This window comes from Scardinius erythrophthalmus, assembly GCF_964197995.2.
Source record: "Scardinius erythrophthalmus genome assembly, chromosome: 10".
NCBI lineage: Eukaryota > Metazoa > Chordata > Actinopteri > Cypriniformes > Leuciscidae > Scardinius > Scardinius erythrophthalmus.
In genome coordinates this window covers 16,040,536-16,056,097 of record NC_138230.1, presented here as the reverse complement: position 1 = coordinate 16,056,097, position 15,562 = coordinate 16,040,536, and the positions used below count along the sequence as shown (strand labels likewise).

The following is a 15,562-nucleotide window of genomic DNA, read 5'->3' as shown; positions in this document are numbered from 1 at the left end:
TTCAGTCAAAGTTGCTCTTCTATCAGCTTGAATCAGTCGGCCCATTCTCCTCTGACCTCTAGCATCAACAAGGCATTTTCGCCCACAGGACTGCCGCGTACTGGATGTTTTTCCCTTTTCACACCATTCTTTGTAAACCCTAGAAATGGTTGTGCGTGAAAATCCCAGTAACTGAGCAGATTGTGAAATACTCAGACCGGCCCGTCTGGCACCAACAACCATGCCACGCTCAAAATTGCTTAAATCACCTTTCTTTCCCATTCTGACATTCAGTTTGGAGTTCAGGAGATTGTCTTGACCAGGACCACACCCCTAAATGCATTGAAGCAACTGCCATGTGATTGGTTGATTTTAGATAATTGCATTAATGAGAAATTGAACAGGTGTTCCTAATAATCCTTTAGGTGAGTGTATAAAGGAGATAGGGGTATGTGCCCATTACTAAATACTAATATTAAAAAAATGACACTAAATAAAATAAAAATGTATAATTCACTATTTAAGTACAAATAATATAATACAATAATATAAACAAATCATACATTTACAAATTATCATTAATTTATAATTAACATAACCAATATTTGACAATTGATAAAAGTTTAATAGTGTTTCCTTTCATTAATCATGGCTTATTTTCAGCTACAAAAATGGTTTTTGAACAGTGGGAATTCACTGACATGCCCAAAATATAATATTAGACCAGGATATAGTGGGATTTGTTTTCCTACTTTTTGTACTTGCACTTGTGAATGTGAAAATCATTGAATATAACAGAGCTATTTGTGTGTGCAGACTGGACAATTTATTAACTTTTGAAAATGTTAAGTATAAGAAAAAATTTGCAGTTTGCCCCGCTCTCCCCAATTATACATAATATTAAAGGGATAGTTCACTTTGAAATTAATTTTTGATATGTTTTAGCTTACCTCAAGGGCATCCAAGATGTAGGTGTCTTTGTTTCCGCAGTAGTTTCAATTTGGATATTTTTAGGTCAAACCGTTCTTGTCTGTCAGTCATATAATGCAGGTCTATGGACACTGTCTCAAAACACAAGCACAGAGTCCAAATTAAAACAATTCCCCGTCGTCCAAATTAAACAATTCCCCATCGTAAGTACACATTGACGGCCTAAGACACGAAACGAGCGGTTTGTGTGAGAAAATGAACAGTATTTATATCGTTGTTATCTCTTGAAAACAGCACACGTCTAAATGATATGACGGCGCGAGCGGGTATAGATGTATACACTAGATGTCGCCTTTGCTACTGCAGTTCTTTGGAACGAAACCGTAGCCAAGGCGACATCTATGTATACATCTATACCCGCCCGCGCCGTCAGATCATTTGGACGTGTGCTGTGTTACAAGAGGTAAAAACGATATAAATACTGTTCATTTTCTCACACAAACCACTCGTTTCGTGTCTTAGGCCATCAATGTGTACTTACGATGGGGAATTGTTTAATTTGGACGATGGGGAATTGTTTTAATTTGGACTCTGTGCTTGTGTTTTGAGACAGTGTCCATAGACCTGCATTATATGACTGACAGACAAGAACGGTTTGACCTAAAAATATCCAAATTGAAACTACTGCGGAAACAAAGACACCTACATCTTGGATGCCCTTGAGGTAAGCTAAAACATACCAAAATTTATTTTCAAAGTGAACTATCCCTTTAATACATGCAATAGGAAATATGTATTCGATGTTTATAAGGGACTCACAGGTAAAATCTGGAAGTGTTTAATCTTCTGATGATGGCACAAAGTGAGAACGAATGCTTTTGGATTGCTCTGGCTGTCTCTCAATAGGAATAACCTGCAAGGCAAAAGACTATGATTAATTTGCCTGCCCTCTTTCAAAACAGCAGATAATATTGCCTATCATATCAATATGGAAAATGTCATACCCATCAACTTGGCCCTGCTGCATAATCATCCTGTGGGATTCCTCTCTCATAATGCGGCCATGGAACCATAACTGCGTCCTGTGAATCACTGGGGACATGAGCGCAAAGTGCACATTTACAGGCATGAAATATTGTTATATAGATTAAAGTACCATGTAAAGAGGATCTATTATGCTTTACTACCTTTTCAACTTCTAAGTGTGTAATGTTGCTGTTTGAGCATGAAAAAGGTCTGCAAAGTTAAACAAAGCACAAAGTTTACTCTAAAGGGAGTAATTCTCTATATCAATAAGCACTGTTTCTGAATTCCCTGAAACACCTCAATTGTAGTTTCCTTCCAAGAACGTACATCACAAAATTCCCGCCCAAGGCATACGCAAAAAAAGGTGAGGCCTGGTTGAGTTGTGTCAGCAGTGTGTTGAAACAAGGGGCGTGGCATTTCTGAAATGCGCTCAAAACGGTTGACAAATCACAACACACTGGTCCAGCCGACGAATCAGAGCACATTGTGCTTTTCGGAAGAAAGGGCTTAATTGAGAGAGGAACTAAACAGGGCTGGTTTCCCAAAGCCAACCATGGTCGCAAGTTCAGCTGTTACCAATAGAGTTCAATTGAACTTGCGCCTATAGTTGGCTAACAATGCTTTTGGGAAACGCACCCCAGAGCGTTACTTACAGACTGGGAAGAGAGGTGCTGCTACAAAGTAAAATATGTGAAAAATAATGTGTTTTCTCAACATTCGAGCATGAACACACATTCTAGTAGGCCCTAAAAACAAAACCAAGTCATTGTAAAAGGACATAATAGATCCTCTTTAAATCAACTGATATTGTAGTCGCTAAACATTGAAGTAAATACTGAAGTACTCACCTGAACTTAACGGTGATGGATGTAGAGGACTGGGGCTTCCCAAAACATTCATTCTCTGACTTCGCTTCTGTACAGAGATTAAAAAAATTATTATGAATGACCTAAAAACCCGAATTCAGGGGTGTCCAAACTCAGTCCTGCATGGCCACTGTCCTGCAGAGTTTAGCTCTAACTTGGCTCAACACACCTGCCTGGAAGTTTCTTTGTATGCCTAGTAAGACCTTGATTAACTGGTTCAGGTGTGTTTAATTGGGGTTGGAGCTGAACTCGACAGGACAGTGGCTGAGTCCCAATTCGCCTACTTATACTACGACCTAAAAGTATGTACTTTTTTTGTGATGAAAAAGTACATACTTTTGAGTGTGTAGCAAAAAAGTATGCACGTTCTGGGACAAACTTCGATGACGTCATGCAACGTGAACTTGAACGTGGTTGCCTAGTTACGCACACCGCGACTGTTAACAAAACATTTAACATTTCATTCATTCTTATATATGCAATATAATTTTATTTACTATTCCCATCTTTTTTTCCACAATACATTTACAATGTGTTTACCAAATTGAGGAGTGAAGCAGGGCGTCGTCGTAGATCAACCAAACGCAGGTCGTTTGTGAGGCGGCTGGTTCTGACGTTCATGTGCAAATGTGTGTAACGAAAGCTAGCGCTACTTATTTTCTGAGTTAAAATATTTAAAGTTTATAGTGTAACTATTGTTTAACGTATTTTATACTTAATCTTATACTTATGTATAATACTTAAAAATACCCCGATGAAAATGAACCATGCTTTTACTATAGTAAAAGTGTAGTAACCATGTTTCTTTGGTTGGACTGATAAAGTTAACATATGTACAGCCACAGTATTACTACAAATAAGTCAGACACAAACATAAAAAGAAATACATAAAAAAAGACACTTGCATGACACTGTACTAGAGCCTATTTATTTATTGTTTTGTAGCCTGCAATGAGGCGCTCGGTATCTTCATCGGACCCTACAAGATAAACACGGTACTTTTTTGGCACAACAGAAACCCATTAATATTACGAGACAATAAAATATAACTTTAATTAGGGTTAAACATTTGAATTCTTACACTTAAAAACTGAGGGCGCATCTCCGTTGCTGCATCCGACTGCCAGGTTTACATCACCATCATCACCGCAAAGCTCCTCCCTCCCGCACGCAATGGGTTGTGGGCAATATTAGCCGTTAGAGTGTGCATTGATCTGCACTTCGAATTCTAACCGGAAATAGTAGACCATCCGGGTATCTTTGGAATACTCTTTTCAACATGCTACGATTTGGGACGTACTAATTCTAGTTTCACATACTATTTAGGACGGATAGTATGCGAATTGGGACTCAGCAAGTGTGTCCTGGATTGGAGCAGGATTGGACACCCCTTCCCGTAATTCATTACTGACAAACTGACAGAGGATTTAACTTGAGTAAACTTGTATCTAACTACTCACTCTCCAAGTGTGTCCCTCTTCCATGGCAGCGCTTTGAGCCTCCACAGGGTTGTCAATCACACGACCCGTCCTTCCTGAGAAATCCATGGCGACCAGCGAATTCTCTGACACACTCCGCTATAGTAAAAACAGTATAGCACTTGATCAGTTGTCTATTACTTAGAACTCAGCTAAGTTCTAAGTTGTCTATTACTTAGAACAGCATTACCAACCATGCTGAGAATATCAGGCCGAGAACGGTTTGAAATCGAGCCGTGCCGTACCAGGCTCAAGTGGAAATATAACTGGAACCGTTTCTTACCGTTCGGCCCGACAGTGGAAAAGCAGCTAAAGTCTATGACCAAAACCTACAGGTTGTTCTCAAAAACAACCTATTATGATCGGCATTATACCCCTCTGATTAAACCACTAAAGCCTTATTAAATACCTTCTAAATGAATCCTTACAGCAAGCACTGTGTTTCGTACATTTCCCCAGCATGAAAGTTCCCAATGCAAATCGGCGTAAAGGAATCTATAGCCGCACGCTTCATTAGCACGCTGTTCATACTGTTATGAGCAGATTAAGTGAACTCTCAGCAAGAGCGTTCCTCATGAGGACACGAGGTGCATATAATACCAGGTGAACTCACAGAAGCGTGAAAGCAGCACATTTAACCCATCAACTGCACTAGAGAGTCAGCACTAAGTAACATATTAACATGTTTCTTACCACAGGTGTGGTGAAGTTTGATATGGCAGTCTTTCTCTGGTGTGGGGTCTTGTAGTTCTGATATAGCAGAATTCCAAACTAGAAAGAATAGAGTGCATATGAACGAGTTAACAAGAATGGACAAGAGTGTGAGGGGATATCGGAGTAAAAGCTTGTTCACACCAAGTCTGTTGTGACTAAACAATATGAAAGTTTAAGCATGTAAAATGTTCCCAAATAGTTTCCTATTACTGTTGTTGTTATTATTATGATCATTATAAATTGTATTATTTAAGATTTTCCAAGCCTCTAAAAACAAAAACAAAAGTAAAATAAAAATGAAATATTATGCATGTTACAACAAATGGCTCACTTATAGTAGTCTATTATTATCATTATTTCACTTTTTTTATAATACAACTCTTAAAAAAAATAAAATAAAAAAATAAGCTTGAGAGAAAATAAGTAAACAAATAGCTGACTTATACAGTAGCTGTCTAGCACACAGATTTTTTTTTAAGTAAATTAATATTTTTTTTTCAGCCAGACACATTTATAATGTAAAATGCTGTTTTGGGGAATTTCTGTTCATCAGAGAATCCTGAAAAGTATCATGTTTTCCATTAAAAAATTTTTTTTTCCAACACTGATAAATGTGTCTAGAGCACCAAATCACCATATTAGAATGATTTTTGAAGGATCATGTGACACTGAAGACTGAAGTAATGGCTGCCTAAAATTCAGCTTTACCATCACAAGAATAAATTACAATTTAAAAATGTATTAAAAACAGAAAACAGTTATTTTAAATTGTAATAATATTCCATAATTTGACTGTTTTTACTGTAATTTTGAGACTACTTAAAAAAATCTAATCTTACCCATCCCAAACTTTTAAACAGTAGTGTATTTTAATATAGAAAAACAGTTCCCACTTCTAAATGTACACAGGTTTTAAGAGTGTGTATAGAGTGATTTGCGTGTATACCTTGAGCAGTCTGAAAGCAGTCATCCAGCACGTTCGGCTCTGCTCGTCCTCGGCACACAGCATCTTCAACTCCTTCAGTTCAGTCCTGCCCTTACTGGGCTGTCAATCAAGCAAGATATCTACTGTCAAATCAAGGCACTCAAGTTAAAAAGGACAAGCATGCACTGTACCAGGTGAGGCATGGGTAGTTATTTAAAGGGGAAAATCATTGATTTTGAAATTGTACCATCCATACTTCCTCTATTCTCAATGCCACTGATTCCGTTCATTTTAGGCATGACAACACTGACCGTCGTCCTGCTCACCTTAATGCAGAATTGGAAGTCTGTGGGTGCATTGTGCATCTTTCTGCCCGTCGTCACAGTGAAAATATTACTCTCCTCCAAGTCTGACAGTAACTGCAGGTGCCTTGGCTCCTAAACAACCCAGTTAAAACTTAATCATACAACTCCCAAAGACAGTCCTACATAACAAGTGGTATGAACAGTGAAACAGTTATCCTGAAATCATTTATTAAAATAAAATACAACACGGCCCAAAAATCTGAGATGTCTAGTATTTAGCATTTCACCTCTAGTAAAAATTCTTCTTTTCAATTAGGATTATTCTAAACTACTTTTATGCACTAATTTGCATTATAAGCATACATTTATTTATTAACAGATTAACAAATTATTTTATCTATCATCTATTTTTATTTATTCATGATAAATAATAATAATAACAATAATAATATACAATTAAGCTCCTTACAACATTACAATACCAACTATATTAAATATTCATTAAATATTTATTAGAAATTGTAATTTTTGGGTAAAACATATTTTAATCATCTCTGTATAAAACAGTTGATATTAATATGTTAATGTTCATTTTATGTCCAAACTTTTCTTTGTTTTTCCAAAATCCTAAAACTTTATTTTCAGGTGCAAGTTAGATTATGAATCTCAGAGTTTCAGTGTGGACTTTTGTAGCTCACTGTATTTATTTGCAGAAAAACGTACGAATAATAGATGTATAACAACAAAAGTTGTAAAAACCTTGATATGCTCATAAACGTGATATTTAGAGACTAGAATTAATAATATAACATTAAAAAAAGTTTAAAAAGAAGCTTGCCTTAGACATTCCTTTAGTAGAGCAGTACAACCCAGAACGCCGCAAGAACATGTAGTGCTTTTTCCAGGACTTTCGGCCCGTCTCTTTCAAATAAAGGAAGCCCTGGATCTCTGGACAGCTGCTGGAATTCAAGAAATTCTGTGCAGGAGGGGAAAAAAAGCAGAGGACCATCTGGAAAATGAGTTCTTCAAACCTGGATGCCTTCCATGCTTTAATAACACAGTCTTTCTGCTATCACAAGACATGAGTGTGCAGTTCAAAAGCTGTTTGAATCCACCAAAATGCTCATTCGGCTGCACTGGCATGTAAGTGTGACGCACATGTTCATAATGTAGGCTAATCCAGATTGTGCTGTGTATCAGATCCATTTGCGTGCCTTCCTCACCTGTAAGAGCTGGGACTGTGGGATAGAGCCATTAGATTCCTGACACCATGCAACCATCTGCTCCGGAAAGAAGTTCTATGAGAGGAAGATAAAGGAAGAGAGGTAAGAAAAGACCGTCTGCACTGAACATATGAGAGCAACTCAGAAGTAAGTGTTTAAAAATACCTTTTAGTGTGAATGATTAGTAATTGGAAGCCATATCCCATATTTAATTAAGCTGTTTTTAGGTTCACCTGACCCAGATCAAATGCCTTTCTCCTAAATATGTAATTACATAAGATGATTCTTTCTAGAGTGCAAAAGAATGGGACAAACTTTGAGGATTGAATGTACAACTTCAAGGTTTTAACTGAATCTTCTTCTCTCCTTACATAGATTCATATATGTGATTATATTTAGCCCTCTGGTGTTGTTCGGCCAATTTAGACCAAATTTATTTATTTTTAAATGTAAAAAAATCGCTACGTCTTCGGAATTGTACGAAACTCTGTGACTTTTGCGGCAGTTGCTATGTGACTACACAAAAAATCTTGATTCAAAAAAGCTAAATGGTCATAAAAAAAAAAAGTCGCACTTGTGTTGTTTGCGCAATAGGAAATGAATGGGAAATGATTTTTGTGTGTACAATCTACAAATTACCCACGATGCAGCAAAAAAGTGCACAACAAAGAAGATCAAAATATCAAGAGTGCAAAATTGACACTAAATCAACAACTAAATATTTGAATAATCAGTAAATCCAGGCGTTACCCCTTTGCCAGTTGAACATGGTATGAAGCATGCACAAATTCACATACGCACAAGCTGAAACTCATCTAAAGCTAATTTGGGTGAGTTGCACTAAGCATTTGCCAAAGCCAGGGATTACCAAGAGCAGGTTAAGTGCTCTGTCAAATAGACTTGGACTAACCGGGCCAAAGACGCCTCAAGCACTGACACATACTGTACATACCATACTAAAGCACAGGCTCAAATAAGATTAAGCCTTTGCGTGAACCTATTTTTTCAAGCGTACAAAAAGTCCATGGCTTATAAAGAATGATAAAATGGTTCACAGTGTTCACACCGTAAGGTGCTTATACGACACACGTTCAAATGTACTTGTCGAATGCCATCAGTTAAAAGGTGTCGAGTACAGGCTTATAAAATTAAAAAAGCAGGTTACTTGCTTAGTGAGGTGGAACATGTACAAGCTGTACTTGAATGGCTGGAAATGGATTAACAAGGACGTTTTTTCTCGCATATGGAAAACAAGAATGTGGAAACTTGTTGGTTTGTTTGACATATTTACATATTTAAGGGATTTATAGCTTGCAGGTCATGTTTCAAGTATTCTTAGTGCGATTTTTGAAGATAATCTGACTTTAATTTCAAGGGATTTAAGCTTGAAGTGGTGGTCTTGAGAGGTAAGGAAACACATGGGTGGGCTGAATGGGAGCGGTTGTTCTAGGCAACAACTCACCAGCGGGTTTCTGAAGAACTCGTACTTGGCGTAGTTCTTCCTGAAGAGAAACTTGCTCTCTGGAGACATGCAGGCCTGCACCGCAACCACCAGTTCATGATCTTCCAGGCACCTCTCTGTATTCAAACAAACACAGATGACATCAAAACTATGTTAGTTACTGGTATGGTGGCCGTTAATGCAGTAATGGATTTTCACATGATCACTTTGAATCAGAGCATATGGAATGAGTTATGACCTCTGAAGCGTGGGAATATTAAAATGTCTGTCAGGGGGAAGTTTATTCTTTGTCTTTTTTTTTTTTTTCTGCTAACCACTAAGCCACAGCTCCAAGAGGGGGGGAAATTATACATGTATATATTGTAATGGAAATAGGAATATATTCAAAACTGACTTTATTCATGAAAACAGGAGAATACACAAGGCAATAACCGACAAGGCACTGAAAAAAGCAGCGAGTTTAAATATAGGGGTTATCAGATTGATCGGCTACCGATCGGCTGATAATCGCTTCTAATAATTGGATCGACAATTTGACGACGCATAAAGAAGCACGCCTGCTGTGAGAGGTATATGGCATGACATGCAGCGGCTGTGTCTCAATATCTTTCTGGCATGTAAATAATTATAATGCTGGAGGTGAGACGCAATTCAAATTTCTTTATTAAATAGATTACAAAGTAATTCCAAAACTTCTGTGAGGCGTAATTTCACAAACAGCGTGAGTGCTGTTATGCAACAAAATTGCACCACTGTAAAAACAAAACTGCACTGCATGATCAAACGTTTAGGTGAGATAATTATAATTTGTTTGAAAAATGTCTAAAATATATATGTGTGTGTGTATAGTTATTAAAAATGACAAAATAAATGATTCACATAAAATATATAATACATATACAAATATTAAAGTGCTTTTAATATAAGATTTATATATTCATGCTCTAATATTTGTATTTAATAATTCAATTATTTTAGAAGTATACAGTAATTTCCTGTTAAGCATTTAAATGTTACATTTAAATTCTTGCATTTGGCAGAAGCTTTTATCTAAAGTGCCTTATAGTGGAGTCAAGCTATAATGTTTTTTAGTATACGACTTGTTCCCTGGGAATCAAACCCATGACCTCGGCATTGCTAACGGCATGCTCTACCGGTTAAACAACAAACACAAACAAAACGTTACAAATATTTCAGTATCCAGCACTATGTGATGCCCTGTAATGAGAAAATGTTCCAAAATAACTATATATTGTAATGTCGATGCTTTTTCACTCATATGTCAAAGACAATAAAGCACTGGCTCAAACCCCATCTAATGTATCTGTTGTGTATCTGATCCCTCATCCGCTAATTCACTCCTCCGAGAAGAGCACAAGAGAAGGAGAGAGAGCATGACTGTGTATGAAAGAGAAAGCGAGGGAAAGCGAGAGGCATTGCAGAGGGATGAGGTCATGTATTAGCTTGATTGCACTGAGGGTTGATGGCAGCAAAGTCAGCAGAGTCTCTCTGCTAATGGCTTACGTAAGAGCAACGTTTCTAGAAGGTTTCCGTAACGTTGGCACGCTGATGTCTCCAGAAGTGATGAGGGAAACACATCCAACTACACCACATAATGCTCAGCCTCTCTAGAGATGTCAGCTGACCAAAACAGACCACACCCTGTCACATTTTGACATCATACTACGTGACCCGCACGATCAGCGCCTAAGCACAAGTAAAAACTTTCCTTGATGGCTTTAAAGTAGACGCATTCGAATAAAGAGCTGATTGTGTCAGTCCGAATTATTTCAGAATCTCAAAGGGATTTTCAACACCCTACAAGACCAATGACTGCATCTCTAAAGGTCAGGCAGAGTTAAATCTGTTTAGTATGATTTGGGCAAGGGTTAATCTGTAATCTGCCAGAGAAACACACAGCCACACGTGGCCTTATTGATTGCCGGCGAGATTAAGCACTAGTTCTTCATGACCTCGCCTTCTCTGCTCTCATTTTCTCAAAAGCATCTGCATTGTGAACGCTTTTCCTTTCCTCCAGGTTAGACGCTCTTATGAGCTGCTGCGCATGCAAAATGCGCAGCCGTGCGTGATGTATAATGTCGTATTTAAGAGCTTAAGTGTTAATAGGGGAACAAGTATGTGTATATAAGACTCTGAGTCTGGGCTTGCTGAAAGGTGATTTCCTGTTACACAGTGCAGTGCACTGGGAACCCAGTGTCCCTGGACAGAACAGCGTGTCCTCCTAGACTGGGTGTGTGCCGCACGAATAAATCATACAGATGCAGAAAAAGACCATACACATATGATGGCTTGGCTTACCCAGACCAAGCAGGGAATGATGCTCCACTAGCGACCAGCAGTTGTCATCCAGGCAGTGGGTCTTGTAGACCAGGAACTGACACACATCTCTGGCCGTCATGTCGGCAGGGACCTCCACAACTTTTCCCACACCATCCTCGCTGAAAACTTTGATGATCTGTTCAACACACATACACAGAATGTCCATTACAGATGCGCACGTTGCTTAATATGACCTCACGGCCATGTTCTTAATGAGTCTAATTTGTCAAACAAAATTAGAGACACACTTTTACACAATGCTCCAGATGGGATAATTACAATAGCTTGTGCTTTGACAACTTAGCCTTGTGCTCGTCCTGCGTGACCCGTCCAAAGTAACAAATATGTTCAAATACAAACTTTTCGGTAAAAATTATGCTTGATGGAGGAGAAAAAAAAAGTTTATTTGTTCTTGCATACCATGCATGTCTCAATGTTTATGTGGCACTTAGCGTTTAGGTTGAGCCCGGCTCACATAAGCGTGACTGACTTGAACATGCACGCACGCACAAGAGGATATACTCCATTAAGAGGCTGAATTCACATGAATGCCAAAGCCAACGGCCCAGATAAAGGGAAAAGAAAGAGAAATGCTTTCAATTCTTCCAGTGACCGTGCACACAACACAGAAATGACTAGTAACTTAAACGTATGTAAACGCACACCTAAACATACACATGCATCCACAAAAGCAAACATTTCAACAAACACTGTAACCATCTAAAATCATGGAAGAAGCCCACAGAGTAGCGTGCAATTTATGCACAAAAATTATCTGCATGACTAAATTTGAGATTTTTTTGTAGACTGGCATCTGCAGGACGCTTCTCTTCTGAAAAAGTAGTTACTGTCAGTCTTACCTCTACTGCCTGATACAAGCAACAGTCCGGCGAACACGATGGCATTTTCTCTCTGAGACAACCTCTGCTCACTCACGCAGCGAGAGAGAGTGAGTGAGTGAGAGAAAAAGAAAGAGAAAGAGGGAGGGCAAGGGAGGAAAGAAGGGGAGGAGGGAAGGAAAGCGAGAGGATGAGAGGAGTTGAGAATGGGCACAGGGTTGAGATGAGACCAAGAGAGTTGCTGAAACAAGAGCGGGGGAGAGAGAGAGAGAGAAAAGAAAGAAGGGAGAGACACTCAGCTGACAAGCAGCTTGTGCCTTACAATACTCCAGTGGATTAAGCTGCGAGAAAGAAAGTATAGGTGAGAGAGAAAAGGACTAGTGCTTCAATTTGTTGTTAATAAAACTGCTACACTAGGTTTCTCTGTATTAAATAGAGCGTTCACCCAATAATGAAAATTGTTTCTTCACTTACATCATTTAGTTTTTCCAAACATGTATAACTTTTATTCTACCATGGAATAAAAATATGCTATATTATGGGAAAGAGCAACCTCAACAAGGAAAATGAATGGGGACTGAGGCCGTCTTGCAGTCACATCTCATTTAAATATACAACATGGATTATGTGACTGATAATATTATTTTGTTTATTTAGACATGAAACATGCTTTACAATAACACATATCAAGATATGATAACATATCAATAATAAAGTAAAAAGAAAATAAATAAAGTAATAAAATAACTTGATTACTGGTATTTAACTTTCAAGTTTCAACAATAATAACATAGGCAAGATTACTGATTAATCAACTGATATTGATAATTAACTGTTTGATCAACTGATATTTGCTTAATATATAAACAAGCATTTAAAAAAATATTATTTAATATTTTAAATGTAATAAAAAATACATACATTTTATGGAATAATACGGTACAAGAAAGCAAAATAAATAGTGAATAATTTATGTTCATTTCATTTGTCATTATATTACATATGTACTAAAGCATCAGGCACATCCAACAACCACAATTCTTTCTTTCCTTCCATTTTTATCTCCCTCTTCCCCTTACCTTTCATCATCCCTTCCTTTGTCTCTCCCTCTCTCTTTTCCCTCAACCTAACTCTCTCTTTCCCCCCCACATCAAACTTTGCCTTGGCTTCTGTCAAAGTTTCAAATTCTCAGAAAGCCTTGAGACAGAGCTCCACATCCAGCTCTCACGACACACACACAGAGTGAGATTTTGTTCTCATTCTTTTTTTTCACTCCCATTTCCCCCCTGAAGTTTGTCTTTGAACTCCACAGCCAAAGAAAACCTTTCCCTCTCTTTTTCTCAAAACTCAGCATATCTCAACTGGAGAGTGTTTCTTAAACACACACAACAGAGGCCAAATCCCGGCAAAATCCCTCCTCCCACAACACTTCACTAAAATGAGTGATTCTCTTTCTCATACGAAACAAACTCAATACCTTACATTTTCTCACTATTTGAAATATGCACGTTCACTTTAAGTGTGTTAAAGAATAAAAACAAATTCTAAAACACACCATTCTGTCGTCTCAGACGGGAGACAACTGTATCATGTAATCTGACTCGACACCATGAAGAAAAGGATGTTGGGGGTTGAGTTATTGGCAAGACCATTATAGCAGTGGGAACTGTTTGCAGAGCATTGTTTCATTGCTCACGCTGAGTTATACATGCACCATTCTACTGCCGTAAATGCTATTTTCTACAAGCTTTACGATTTTAAGAGCGTTTACCCAATGTTGTTTAAACGCATCCTTATAGTCATGTGGCTCCGAGCAAACGTTTGCTCTGAACTGTTCTGTCCCGCCTCTGCCGGTCACATGGGAGGATCTTTAAATGTTAAATAAAGGTTTTGCAAACATTCTGAGGGTCACATGGCAACAAAGTGTTTGTTGGGAGTTAATAGAGGGTTGTCCGAGCATTGTTCACAGTTTGTATAAGGGGGAAGAGATAATCCAAGAATAGAATGGAGGTCACAGTAAATGGCCAATACTTATGATACATTAGGTTCTGTGATATATATATATATATATATATATATATTTATTATATAATCACAGAACATACATGCATACATTTTAATTTATACATACATGTTCTGTATATATGTTCTGTGATATATAATATAATATATATATATATATATATATTATTATATATTATATTATATATCACAGAACATATATACAGAACATGTATGTATAAATTAAAATGTATGTATGTATGTATGTATGTATGTATGTATGTATGTATGTATGTATGTATGTATGTATGTATGTATGTATGTATGTATGTATGCATGTATGTTCTACTGCCGGCAAATAGAGTGATAGACAGACAGATCAATAGAGTGTCAATAGAGTGATAGACAGACAGATAGATCAATAGATAGATACACAAGGTCACGAGAGAAAGCATATTTAATATTTTTCCATTTAATATTTGGTCTTCCATGACGGTCTCTGTCACATCTGTGACAATGACCAATTGGAGCATAGAAGCTCTTCCGTAAACAGCTTTCAAACATACCGAAATGAAAGAGAGAGGAACAAATTGTATTTGTATGGATACAACACTAGAAAAGCAAATTAAGCACTGGCTATGATCACAAGCACACAGATGCATACATGCATACATGAACACATGGATAAGACAACAATTAAATTGACTGGCCACAGCACACTAACACAGTAGCAAGACTGACCTTCACAGTGGAAGACCAAAGACATCAGTAACAAGAAATGTGAGCTATCAGAACTGAATAAGAGACTGGTTACCGGAAATGGTCTACCTAACTTAACTAGTCACCTCTTTTCATTATGATATATGTCCCCTTTTCCATTCTAACAGTGGTTCCCAAACTGGGGTACGCAAACAAAATGCTGAGTTTTGCCGTTCATTTAATTCTACCCCACCTTAAAATAACATTAAAAGGAGTACGTGTACCTAAATAACAGGCAGAATGCCACCTCTAGTGTAAAAACAGTAAAGTGGTCATGCCATAAAAGGTCAAATACATGACATCCAAACAAATTACCCGTTGCGGTGAAAACTGACGGCATCGACACAAAAAGCGTGCATCTGATAATTTGCGTGCAGAGTATGTTGCTTTAGCAAATTGCGCTACATTACTGCCGTTCTCGACAATGTACATTTGTACTCGAGTAAAAGAGGGGGTTTAGCACTTGCTAGCATGAAGAAAAAATAGACATAGACTGTGCATAGACATCAATTTAACTCTTCCCAGCCAGCGTTTTTAAAAAGTTTCCAGCCAGCGCTAGCATTTTTGATCATTTTCACAAAAGTTTCATGGCCCCCAGAATATTTTGTTGTGTGAATATCTGAACATGCAATCAAATGAAAGAACAGACCCTGAAAAAAAAAAAAAAAAAAAAAAAAAAATCACTTTTATACTAGTTTCATGTATTATTCTTTTA

The 15,562-nt window shown here is 37.6% G+C and overlaps 1 protein-coding gene across 2 annotated transcripts in view; it reads right to left on the bottom strand.

Moving 5' to 3' along the window:
- Positions 1 to 15,562, bottom strand: part of grb10a (growth factor receptor-bound protein 10a) — a 71,859-nt gene that overhangs the window by 4,127 nt on the left and 52,170 nt on the right. For both annotated transcript variants that reach the window (XM_081376034.1, XM_081376033.1), the window contains 11 exons: positions 11,228 to 11,384; positions 8,909 to 9,024; positions 7,447 to 7,521; positions 7,062 to 7,199; positions 6,245 to 6,355; positions 5,940 to 6,038; positions 4,973 to 5,050; positions 4,262 to 4,378; positions 2,784 to 2,850; positions 1,914 to 2,001; positions 1,729 to 1,822 (listed from right to left, as the gene is read on the bottom strand). In XM_081376034.1, the coding sequence (XP_081232160.1) occupies positions 1,729 to 1,822; positions 1,914 to 2,001; positions 2,784 to 2,850; positions 4,262 to 4,378; positions 4,973 to 5,050; positions 5,940 to 6,038; positions 6,245 to 6,355; positions 7,062 to 7,199; positions 7,447 to 7,521; positions 8,909 to 9,024; positions 11,228 to 11,384 (1,140 nt within the window). The remainder of the gene's footprint in view (positions 1 to 1,728; positions 1,823 to 1,913; positions 2,002 to 2,783; positions 2,851 to 4,261; positions 4,379 to 4,972; positions 5,051 to 5,939; positions 6,039 to 6,244; positions 6,356 to 7,061; positions 7,200 to 7,446; positions 7,522 to 8,908; positions 9,025 to 11,227; positions 11,385 to 15,562) is intronic.